Source organism: Chanos chanos, chromosome 12 (genome assembly GCF_902362185.1).
Source record: "Chanos chanos chromosome 12, fChaCha1.1, whole genome shotgun sequence".
Taxonomy (NCBI): Eukaryota; Metazoa; Chordata; class Actinopteri; order Gonorynchiformes; family Chanidae; genus Chanos; species Chanos chanos.
In genome coordinates this window covers 15,714,667-15,727,914 of record NC_044506.1, presented here as the reverse complement: position 1 = coordinate 15,727,914, position 13,248 = coordinate 15,714,667, and the positions used below count along the sequence as shown (strand labels likewise).

Genomic DNA, 13,248 nt, shown 5'->3' with positions numbered 1-13,248 from the left:
GATTACTGCCTCTCTCAGTGAAACAAAAAGATAGCACATATTTTCATTGTGAACACTTGACACATGATTTGTTCTACTGTAATTATCAGCCTAAAATTATGATGTACAAAACATCTAAATACACAGTCCAGTCTCAATTCAAGGCACTGGGCTTAAGTGAATGACAAAACAAATTGACATAACAGGCTTTTCATCCATGGCAGTCTTGATTGAAGTGCTTCTAATTTGACTGTCAAATGTCATTACCTCAGCTTCTGAAAATGGCAACAGTTAACATAAAATGCTCTCTCTGTTTTACTCTCCAGATGAGAATACAGTAAATAGAGTGATTGTATGACAAACAAGTAATCTCTATGTATAAATGACTACCACCTTCAATATGATGGCAATAATAAAATACTTTTTAAAGTTTTCACCTGAACAGGTGCACATTGATATAGGATTTTGAATGGGTCCTCACATTTGCCTATTATTCTTTAGACTTCAGACGAATTCAATGATCATTCAGTTATACTCTTCAGTGACTGAAGTAGGGTAATTTTTTTTTTTTTTTTACTGCATTCACGTCATTTATGATATGCATGGTATAAAATACATGTCGAGCACACAACCACACAATTTCACATAGAGAGAGCTCATCAGTAAGCCATTTCATCATTCACGGGGAAACCCTAGGGATTGTGCAATCTACTCTTTATTTAAGCTCAGTTCAAAGTTGCTTCAACTCCATTATGAATTTCACAAATGGATACAGTAATTACATGAGGTCAGTGCTAATGAGTAGTCCCAAATGCATGCATCTCTAATTTATTTCAATTTCCAGGGAGCAATGATTACATTTTTCGTGGTCCACTCTAATTAATTTTGTTACTGATGAAATTCAAAGGAACTGAGAATTTAGTGCACCTCAGGCATGCAAAAATCAGGCCCATTGCGAAGTCAAGAGTGATTGTTTTATTAACTAAGCTGGCAGTTTGAGAGAGAGGGCCTACTGCTCAGAGTGGGTGGAGAGACACAAAGGCACACTGCTGTGTCCATGCATCAGCCATGGAAAAAGAAAAAAAAAAAATTAGTCTAAAATACCACCATTACTGCAGATTCACAAAACAGAGAAATGCAGCTTGTCTTAACGTGAAGGTAAAACTAGTGCTGAAATTCATGTCCGGGACTAGAATCTATCTGCAGTCCATGCAAATCATCATGGCATCATGGTAATGATTAGATTAAATTAGTTTCTTTGTAACTGACACCTGCTCTGATAATCAGTGGTATTGAAATTACTTTTGTAAAGATGTATCTGATCTGTGTTGCATGCTAATACACACACGAAACTGCACCACACCATACCACACCCCCAGCCCCCCCCAAACCCACCTCACACACACACACACACACACACACACACACACACACACACAGAGTGGACATTGTTCTTTGGCAGCTACGCCAGAGATGAGTCTGATGATGGTTGATTAGCTGCGTTGACTGGTCTGAGAATGACTTATATTTTACAAAAAAAAAAAGAGAGAGAGAGAGAGATGCCTTAGCGCAGCACACACCAAGACTCAAATAATCAAATCAGCGCACAATATCTTCCAACCATCAACTACCATGGCACAGAACCAGAACTCATATATTCAGACCTCAGACAGAGCATTGAAAAACAGGAATTGACCATATCCTTTGGGTTTATTTACACCCCTGTTGTACATAAAATAAAATTATCTCATAAAACAACCTTTATTGTAGCTGGTTTCTACACTCTTAAGTTATTATAAAATGATTATTTTTCAATTTGTTGCATGATGGAACTGTGTAATAAACAGAATAATAACACAAACATGACACAGTTCTAGGTATACTTTCAAGTTGAAGCTCCTTCAAAGGAAGAACTGGGATTTTTTTTGGTGAACATCTTGGTTCTAGCCGAGCTTTGTGAGTCCATGAGAATATTTAAATAGTTCTGAAAACTGGTGCTTTGCTAAATAACTGGAAAACAATAAAATCTGACTGCCATATTTTATAGCTGGCGTTGACGCCAAACAGTTTGGCAAAACGGTTTCAACCCTCTGATGTGAAAGAGAATGTTGAATTGTCCAAAAAGTTCAGAGCTTTGTCCGACTGTACGACTCTTACTGAACTGTAATTCAGATGTGGTTCTGAAAATTAAAGCAACATTTTAAGCGGTTTACCCCAAGACATTTATTCTTTGAATTCTCTTCATGGTAAGCTAACCATGCTTTTTGTTTTATATTTTGAAATATTTTGCAGTGACAAAAGGGTGGTATGTGTTAAATTTTAAAACAGCTCTGCACACTGAATGTGTTTTCTAGATATATCTATTGAACACATAAATCTAACCCCAGTTCAATATACTCTACATTTTTTTTCCTTCTACACCAGAATATAGAATTTCCTCCCTGGTGGCAACTCAATCCAGTATTTGTATGTTTAACCTTATTTTGATTTCTAGTGGAAGAAGAAAAAAAAAAAATCGACTTGGAAAATAAATCGATTTTGAACATTCTGTACATGTATTCTAAACAGATACATTCAAAGAGCCGTTCAAGCAGAAGAAAACATGTCCTTTAACATTACTCTCCCGCATCATATCTTTTATTTTTATATAGAGTTCTGCTTACCAAAAAAAAAAAACAAAAAAAAACAAACAAACAAAAAAAAACCCCACACAGCCAGGCCTCTTAAAATGAAAGGAGGCATTTATGCTGTGGCAGTAAACAGTGACCCTAAAAGAGAGCGAAAACACTGTTTACTGACTTATTATTTGAGTAGCTTAGTTTACTAGCTTTTATCTATGACAGGTGAGGAGAGAGCACCTTCAATAGGCTGTGGTCCTGTCATTGCCAGTGACAACCTGACTTGCAAAGGGGACACTGGCTGGTTTGGCTTTCTCCAAGTGCATACCCCAGACTGAACAAACGCAGACACGGGCTACCATTTTCCCAGCATGTCCTCTTAACAAAGTTTTAACCCCAAAGAGACGGCAGAGTTTCACACTTAGCATTTTTCAACAAAAAAAAGAACAGAGACCAAAATAAAAAAAAAGAAAGAAAGAAAGAAAAGAGAATCTATCTGACGGATCCAGTCAGCAGGGCTGTCTACATGTGGAGACTGACTGATTCCAGACATTGGCAGAATGCCTCTCAAACAGGGTAGAGTGAATGAAGAAAGGTATGATTCAACGTCTGATGGATGTCACCCTAACACTTGATTTACTCATGCACAGGAGGAGGTAGAAAATGTATCAGACTGTTTTGTCTTTCCAGTGAAAATGATTACTTCTGACTCATCTCAGTCAAATGAAAAGCCATTCCATTCCAAATCATTTTTGTCCAAAACCACGCTCTTGCATACATTTAAAAAAAAATCAATAATTCAAATCATACATATATTAAAGTACCAATGTAAGAGCTCTTATGAGTTCTCAAGTGTCTTCAGTTCCACACAGGCCTCAAATTACAGTCAGTTCAGGATTCTAACTGTGTTGACTTTTAAACCGCTCGATATACACCTTAGACTGATGTACATCCCACAGATCCAGTGTCAATGAAGATTCTGCCGCATTCATGTAATGCAGTGTTGATGCTCTCAACTGTTTTATTTCCATACTGCAGCATATGGACAGTATCTCTTTGGCTCATTCATTTTTCAGAGCCCTCAGAACTGTTAGTTTGATAAAAAGCAATTCATTTCCAAATCAGCATTTGATTGCGGTACCGTGGAAACAGAGTACAGTGTATAATAATAATAATATTACATATAATAAATAAATAAATAAATAAAGAGAGAGGCAAATTGGGATAAAGCCAAACTATTACAATTCATATAAACAGAAATGTTTGTCTTAATGGTTGATTAAACTGAAAAATCCTTTCATTGTTATTCTAAATCCCACAAACAACCAAATGAGGTTCGGATACTGAGCTCAAGCGATAATTCTCTAATAGTTATCTCTTAATAGCTGTGATGCAGCCATTTATCCATCTCCAAAGTCACATAATGTGCGAGAGCTGAATGGCACAGGCAATTACAGTGCACGCGTGCCTTTCCCTGTTTAAAGCAGCCTTAATAATGTGTGCAGCATGACCACATGCACTCTGCTCAGCACACAGCACCAGGTGGTTGTCATGGCAACGCATAGTCTTTTTGACTTACCCTTACATTTCATTGGCTGTCATTATGTATCATTAAAAACATACATATTAATGTAAAAAAAGGGTTGAATTAGGGCACTGAAAGGAACAACACATGACAGGAGTGTTGTGTATTAAGGGCCCTGACCTTTTTTCTTGATATGGAATGAAAAAAAAAAGAAAAAAAAAAGAAAAAAAAATACTACTGCATGTAATCAAAGGGAAAATAAATCTTTGTTTTTCAAAGGTATAATTTATTAGCAGTAAAGTAAAGCAGGCATAAACTGTAACACAAACAGATGACCACTCCTGAATATGTAGTTTTATATAGTTTGCTTCTCTTTCACACCACCTTCCAATTGACATGGAAATGAAGGTAAAGAGGAGGTTTTGCCTGTTGTGTGTTAGTGACCTTGAAACCTGTTTAAAACATAGAACAGCAACCTGCATGGACCACTGAACAATAGTCCATTGTTTAATCTGTTTTAAAATCGAACTGACTGAATCAAACTGAGACTATTAACTATGTAACCAGACCATGTTGAAAGAAATGGATACTGACCCATCTTTGGTCTGATCCACAACACCCGCCAGCAGAGCTATGGCCTCTTTGGACAGTCGTATATCTGTGTGTGCATGGAGGAACCTGGACACGAAGTCCTCTGGAGACATGTAGTGTTCGCCATTCTTCTCAACACTGGCATACTGTAAAGAAAACACACATTTATAGCTTAGACCTGTTAACTCAAATCAGTTGTATAACACCTGGGAATCTGCATGTGGTGAAATGCACACATGTAGAGACACTGATTAGTTAGCTGGCTCATTTTGCATGGCCCCGCTGACTATTAATTTAATCTTTGATCTATGAATCATCTAGGTCATCTTGATTATCTGCGCACCCCCACACACACACACACATATATGTATTATATATGATCACACTCGCATATTATCATTCTCAGTGATAAATACTGCACAACACTTGACAAATTCCTCAATGGTTATTTGCTCAGGTTTGTACTTTGCCTGCACCGGAATTCTTTGGATAAAAGAGTCTGCAAAATACATAAATGTAATGTTAAGGTAAATGACTGTCAGTGTATGGCCTAATATTTTAAGAGCATGTTAGACATACTGTTCATTTTCAGTATGGTGTGAACCTTTAAGGTGAGTTTAGAGACTCACCTTCAAGAAAATGGACTTCAGCTCAGCAGGATCAGCCCTCTTTGGTAACACAACCTGCCAAAATGAATAAATACATTAAGCTGAGATCTACCAGTGTCCTGTGAGAAGCTTACAGCAGTTTGTCATTTCAAGTCTCTTTGGACACACACCTCCAGGGAATCAGTTTAAACTGTGAAGACATGATAAACAGTTCAACCTGATGCTTTTAACTTGCTGGTGCTTTTAACTTGCTGAGCTTCAGTGATGGAGAAAAACATTAATGCTCCTCTTAGCTATGTCTTTGCCATACCCCCATGCTTTTTTTAAATGCAACGTAATAATGGGCTGTGCTACTTCAATGTTGCTCAGGATCCAGAAGCATGTGAACTGGCATAATATGAATGAAAGAAAACTTTATATTTCAGGATAAAACCAGATCTGTCCAAGATGTCATCTTATTCCAACTGCTGATAACAAAGTTAGAGAAATCGCACTTCCTTCACCTTAAGACACTCTGCAGCATGGGTGTGTATGAAATATTAACAGTGTATCTAAAGACTGGAGTTCTTTGCATTATGGTGCGGGTCACCCCCTCCACTATACGGTAGCAAAGAGTAATGGCATCGTCATTGCAGCTGTAGCTACCGTGAAAGACTGTTCATTTGCCCCATTGAAGTCATCTGACGTCCCAATGTCATTGAAAGAGGCTCACATTCACCTCGGACGTTAGCTAGCAAGCTAACTAGCAATCTAGCCGGCTCCTTGTATGGTGAAGGTTACCACTTAATCTGCTTGCCTCGACAGGGTAAAATCTTAAATGTGTGTTTAATGCAATGTGTGCTTCAGATGCTGGACAGGTATTAAACACTCTCAGTCTATGGAAGACGATGATAATTCTTCACAAGAAAAGAGAGCTTACCTTTGTTGCCATGCTCAGCTAGCTTACAACTCTTTTCACAGGAACACTTCCTATGCGTGATGACGTTTCCATGGAGATCACGTGCAGAACCCTGCTGTGTGCTGAGAGGGAAAAGCGGCTCATGTACCCACGTGGTGTAAGGACGATAAACGGACTAATCAGGCAGGTGAATAGCTAACCAGAATTACTGTACTAAATATCAAACACTGCCGAAATCGACTGCAACCATTTATCTAAATGTCACAGATGCTGTCACAAATATGAAGCCCCGTCTCAAGATGAACGTAACTGTCATGGATAATACGTAGAATAGTGCACAGGCCTACGGGACCTGTGTAGTCTGGGATGAAGCTGAAGAGACCTATCTTGTTTTATCAATGTGAAAAAAAAGATGTCTTTGCGTGTTCATGTTGTAATTCACACACTTTTTACAGACACATCTGGGACGTAACGACTTGGGGGGGGGGGGGGGGGGGGGGGGGGGGGCAGGACTGTATTCAAAATGTATTTTCCTTTCACAAATGATTCCATCTGAATCCATCTTCAAACACCTTTAATGACAGATAGATATCATCAAACGTGATTTAAGTAGAATATTTAATGACATTTTCTCCAAAGAATTTTCTTTAGAGGTGAAAACTAATATCTAATTGATTTATTTCTGATTTGTCTTCTCCTAAGAAGCCAAGCAATTTTTGTGAGGGAAAACTTTATATACATCTATAGGTATTGTAAGATCATTTTAATGGGAAGCATATGCAAAGTAGTTTTTTTGTTGTTGTTTTTTTTGCTTTTAAATGAAGCACATACTAGTTTTAATTTATATGCAATTTGTGTATGATGCTTTGAAAGCGCGTTTTAAAACTGTGACATTCATTTATTTGCATGTGTATTTAATACCGTCGTCTCTTTGAGTTTCCATTAAAAATGGACAGTGGGTGCGGTACACTCTCCTTTTCCATCACTTCCTTTCTTTCCTATTAAATCGTTCCTTGCCTTTATCTCCAGCCATTCTAACTCGTATGATTTTTGTGAGGGAGAAAAGAGAATTCCATGAGTACAAAAGAAAAGGTTAACATTACTCACAGCATAAAAACAATTTAAAAGGGAGCAAAAGGGCCCTAATGGTAGATGGTCTTCAAAGAAAATGTATTTCGCGCTCAAAATAATTCATAGCTTTTTTGCTGGTGGCTTCTTGGATTCCTGGAGCACCAGCACGAACCAGTGTTTTTCACAGCAGGTTTCCTGCTCTGCTAAAAATGGGTTCCACTGGGGCAAAGACCTCTCCTCCAAAATATTGATGGCAGCAGCTTGATCGTTTATTGGGAAAAATAACTCGAAGTAACGCTTCATAAACTAATGAATTCTTCAAACCTGCATTTTTGATCCATCAGGTCTAATTCATTATTAGCACTAATCATTTCAGACAGAATCTTGACATTTTCAGCTCCATTACAGACACGAACCCATAAAACAATTTCTGTTATATATCTTTGGCATTTATCACAGATCTAGCTATCATCCCTGCTTTCATGCCTAGCTAAACACACCACTCGTGTATACTATCAGCATAAATACAGAGAGAGGAAGAGAGAAAAAAAAGAGAAATAGATTAATTTCTTCCATCCTTTTTTTTCACATGTCGTGATCAGAGGAACGTGAGATGTCTGGTTGAATAGATCTTACTTGGATACGGTTGGCCTCACTTGACTAATTAGGTAATGGGAACAAACTCAGGGACCTCTGACATGTCTTTGCCTGGAGTGGCCTTACACTCCCCTAGGGACAGATATATCTTGGAGCAAAGAGCAACAAGCAGACAACAGGTATCAGAAGCAAAATCTCCTATTTTTAGTCACCGAAACTCAAAATTTCAAAAATAGAACCATGTGTAAACAAATGATCGGACCACTTTATCTTTTTTTTTTTTTAACCTCTTGAGTGTCTCTGTTAATGGTCAATGGCTCGGAACCCCTAAAGGTCTCTGAGGTTAAATGCTTTCTATTTTTAGTCACAGAGACTACAAGATGCGGTTTAGAAAGTTTTGTCTTCGTTCAAAAGGCTGACAGGTTAATAGTACTTTTCAGCCAGTGATCTTCATGATTAGAGTAAATTCACGATTAGTGTTTTCACTCAAGTCCTTACTCAAGATGTTTAAGGATCCACACATGGGTATGTTAGAGTAGAACATTCTTATGTTTGTTACAAGCACCCTTTGTGTCTTTCAGAAACACATGCTAAAGAAACAGATAATGCAAACACATAGATGCATTCATAACATGAAACAGATTCAGAGTGGTGTTCCACAAATATACCATTTTGACCTCACCAAAAAACAGGCACTTTGCCTCTTCATGATTTGACTGTATGTTTGCTCTGTAATGAATTCAGTTATATTTCTTTAGTGGAGTCCTACATGACAAAACACAAACTTTAAGCAATGTTTTCTTTTTGTAGTTCCATTTGATGTGATCATATAAATTCAACCACAACTGAAAGTTTTAAAGATACTTATTTTGCTAAAAACAGCATTAGTTGAAAATGTTTAGAATGTGCTTTAAAATTTATGCTGCAACCTTTAGCATACACTTACATTTAAATGCTCAAAGGATTCAAAACTTTTATGCTGTTTATGAATTGAGCCTAAATTTGTTAGCTCTATTCTGAGAGCTCAATTTTGTTGGAGGACGGAGACACATATGTTATATCTGAACTTCATATGTAAACCCTTATCTGTGTGTACTGCAGTTTTTACACAGGATTATAAAAAAAGCTGTTTGTTTTTCAAAGTGAAGATTCTCCTCTGGCCTTTTTCCTTGTCTATCCATTTGCTTTAAAGTCAAACACAATAAAAAAAAAAGAAAATGAAAAAGAGGTTGCATACAAGTGGCACTGATGTAAACAAAATAAGCATTATAAGCCATGACAGATTCGGTTTGTTTACATAAAAATAAATCTGTGTTTAAATAACTTCCTACCGACTTACTTAACAAGTCAAACTCACTCCGGTTCCATTCAGTGGGCAAAGCAATAAACAACTTTGACAGAAGTCATGAAATTGAATAAGGCCAAATCCCGCATGTAGTAGCTGGCCGCTAAAATCTGATCCATGACTGATTGAAATCTTTCATTCACACAACAGTGGCATGGTGAGAGGAACTGGCCAGTATCACCTGTTCTTTAATTCTGAGTTCAGATATATCAATCAGTTCACATTTTTGACTGCCCCCTTCATCTTAGATGCTCTCATATGGATGCTGGTGCACAAAGATACACACACACACACACACACACACACACACACACACACCACTGCCCACCCACTCCTCTCTTCGAAAACCTCAAGGAAACTTAGCTTCTGAATGAATCTGCTTAACATCTTTCAGTTCAAATGAGGAGCTACACTAAACATGCTTAGGGGCATCTGGGATGGGCAAAATTACCCCTCTGGAGGGATTGGCGGATGCGCTGGGGCAGTTTGAGAAGGTCCAGGCGAACAGGCTTTAGACCCTTCCACCAAACAAGAGCCCACACTCAAACCTGCAACCTGAGAGAATGCAGAGTCCCCCTCCTCAGTCCAGCTAAGTGAACACAGATGCTGGCCTGCAAACATTGGGTCCAGACACTCTGGTGAAAGGGAGAAAAGTTGGTGCCGATCTTTTCCTTTTGCTGGGCCAGTTGCTCTTTAGAGCCCTGTTCTTTCTCATAATTGCTGATCACAGGGGCCGCGCACCAACGTTGTGGGAAATTATCAAGTTTGCTCGTCTTTGAACAAAACAAGTACACCAGTAAATCTTTAAGTCTTTTCCTTTTCCCCTTCCTGTCGACTTACCACCTGGTCAAAGTGCTAGAAGAAGAAATAATGTTGATTGTGAAAGCTGGTGGACAGGCCTCTCAAAAGTTATAATTTCTTTGAAGTGTTATGTTGCATTTTTCAGATATGTTGAAAGGTTAAAATGGATTCATTTATCATGGTCTCGTTAATAATTCAATGTGAATGTGACTAGCTTTATTTATTTATTTTACTTGTATTTTTTTCCCGATGACAGCTGGAAACTAAGGTTGTCGTGGTTACAGTAAATGCAATACAAAATCCAAAACAAATCTCTCGAGTTGCATGTCTCTAAAACCTTTTCCTGTGACTGTGAACAGTTGTACTCACTGTTAAATCCCAATTGAAACAGGAGAAGTTGAGAATATAGACAAAGAGAGCATTTTTGGAAGCAGTTCTTCACAAACTGGGAAGTTTATTTGGAGAACAACCAATAAAGCATACAGTTCATGCTGAACCAGATCTTTCACCATAGGATTTATTTTGGATGTCCTATATATTTTGGAAAACTGCAAGAGGTTTATTATTTTAATTCTTCTTAAAATGTTAATTACATGAGTCCTATTTCTGTTGCTGTCCAGAAACACAGTTAAAATGCTACTAGAAAGATATATGAGAAGGCAATAACAGCAGTTTCTTGTATTATAAGAAAATGATAAATCAATTCCAAAATCAATTCAAAATATTTTTTTTTTCAGTTTCGGCGACATGAAACAGTTAATCACTGATAAACTGATGATGATGTAAATTATTGGTAAAAGACTGGCATACCAATTAAAAAGGTAAAGAAACCCCACACACTGTCTTCATCCTAATTTAAAGACATATGACAGAAGATAACCAATGATCCAAAGCTCTCTCTCTCCCACCAGGCAAGGGCAGTGTTTCTCTGCAGAGACCCCTCAAGTAACCCATGTCACCCTTAATTTTGACTGGTCTGTGTGATGCTGCACAGACACCCCATCCTGAAACACACACCAGTTCTTTGTTTGCTTGAGTTACATCTATGTATTTCTTTCAGCTCTAGGTCCTTAGCACAGCAGTACGAAATAAACTACAAATTTTCCATGCCGTTTTGGTAGGCTTTGCCTGCTTTTGCTCACTTTAACGGAGTTTGCCACTCAGAGGACAAATGGTTAAATTAAGGATGACTAAACTTCCCAAAATTGAATGAACAGGCTTGTCAATCCCTGGCTTCGCCCTCAAACATGAATGAGAGAAATGGTGCATTTTGGAATTCCTGTCCAACATGTGGGTTAGGGAGAAAAGCATGAATACACTAATGTCTATATATCTTTTTTATTGGTTGCATTACATTAATGGGGGATGAGGGAGACAAGGGTTTGAACTTGTGAGAAGGCCAAAAAGAAAAAAAAATAACTTATGCATCAGTGTGACGTACTCTGAGGATGTTCAGGTGATGCACCTGTGTGTGTATGGGAAGGAGACAGAGGAAGTCGGACGGTTTGCGTGCAGGCTCGAGCGATTTATACGCTGCCTTAGGGAGAGATTTGGAACATTGTTGTTGTCTTGTGAGCAGACAGCCACTAACTCATGATTAATTGTTTCCTCGTTCAGCGCGTACCAATGGCTGTTTCTTTGCCAGGCCTCCCAGGCTCTTAAACTCCAATGTTGCATTGTTTTAAAGGATCCCTGGACTCTCCATTTAGGTTCCGCTAACATTTGACTATGTGTTTTAGGCTTACTCAATCTCACTACACAGACACATGTATGGCCTCGCGTTGCCAGCCACCCTCTTTTTCGTGAGTGCAAAACAGATGCTCCTTATGCGCAGAGGAAAATTGCCATAGGCTGGAGAGGAAAGAATTGTTTGAAATAAAGAAAGAGAATAGCAAATGTCTAGAAGGTCATCTATGTGCTACCTTACAGCTACTGTGTAAATGGGAGCACCTGAATGAACGAGATGATTAATTAATTACAATTATCAGAGCACCGATAATTCGCGAGCGATGATAACATCAAGAGCACTTAATTGCCCCGCCAAGCCTTGATGTGCTTAAATTGTTCTGTTAATTTTTCTTCCTTGACTGTCCAAAGCTATTAGGTGCAGTGGGATGGCTTGATATGGTCGGCACGCTTAAAATATGATGGGGTGGAAAAAAAGAGTAATAAACACAGAAAACAAACTCTAATTACTGGGTATCGTTGAGCGTGACGACGGTACATGGAGGCACAGTGGGGAGCTGCGTGTAGACGTCATATCGAAGAAAGGGAAAAAAAAAAAAAGGAAGAAAAGAAAAAAAACTTTTTTTAAAAAAGCTATCTATTCAGCCCCACTGCACATTCTTGGTATAATGATAGTGCGTGAGGACAATTCTATTGAACCAATGGTTTGGTAGTATCTAATTACATTTAACTTTCTCTCTCCACAGTTAAGTGAGACAATTGTTTCATGTTTCAAAACCTGCGTCCATTGATCCAAGACTTTAGAATTAACGGTTTTTTTTTCTGGCTCAATAAAATGTGACCGTTAGTTGCAGTGGCACATGCTGTTATAATGTCATTACTGAATTTCTTAAGCTAATTATCAACCCTAGGCATTTACAGCAACACTCATTTAACGGTCATACAATATTCTTAAACATTTACTGTGTCATGCCTCTGTCACCGTATTGTAATGCTTACAATAGAAATGGCTGAACACTGCATTAGGTACACTGTGGCTGTTGTGGTTTTGCACAGCTTAAAGAAAAAAAAAAGATAAAACCAGTCTAAAATAATAAATAAAATATTTTTTTTCTGAGTTCTTTTTTTGGCTATCATGTGTAAACGGTAAATCTGCTGTATGAAAAAAAAAAATATGAAAATGTCAAATATTTGTTTTGTTTTCCCCACATAATTCAAACGCTTTTGGTTTGTGTGATGTTTCGCGGACCCCGTTCATGCATCTTGGTTTATAGTTCACATTTACCATACCAAGAGCATTTTTTTTTTCTTAATATCAATGACAAAAATGTCATAAAATGCACTCCAACAAAACAGAGCACCATAATGTAAAACGACATAAAACCAAAGACCATGTTTTCATAGTGACTCAACCACCCCAACCCTAACATTCTCTCTGGGTGAGAACATGTCAGCTTCCTTTAAACGTCGATCACATCTAAACGACAGTGAAACATTAGAGAGATCCTAGAGTTTCAACACCCTTGTGT

General features: G+C 38.0%; 1 protein-coding gene across 1 annotated transcript in view; it reads right to left on the bottom strand.

Moving 5' to 3' along the window:
- The window catches only part of slc25a13 (solute carrier family 25 member 13), a 35,528-nt gene extending 29,276 nt beyond the window's left edge, over positions 1–6,252 (bottom strand). Inside the window, exons 1-3 of the mRNA XM_030788520.1 lie at positions 6,241–6,252; positions 5,343–5,396; positions 4,717–4,859 (exon numbers count right to left, since the gene is read on the bottom strand). Coding sequence (XP_030644380.1) covers positions 4,717–4,859; positions 5,343–5,396; positions 6,241–6,252 — 209 coding nt within the window. The remainder of the gene's footprint in view (positions 1–4,716; positions 4,860–5,342; positions 5,397–6,240) is intronic.
- Positions 6,253–13,248: the final 6,996 nt, after the last annotated feature.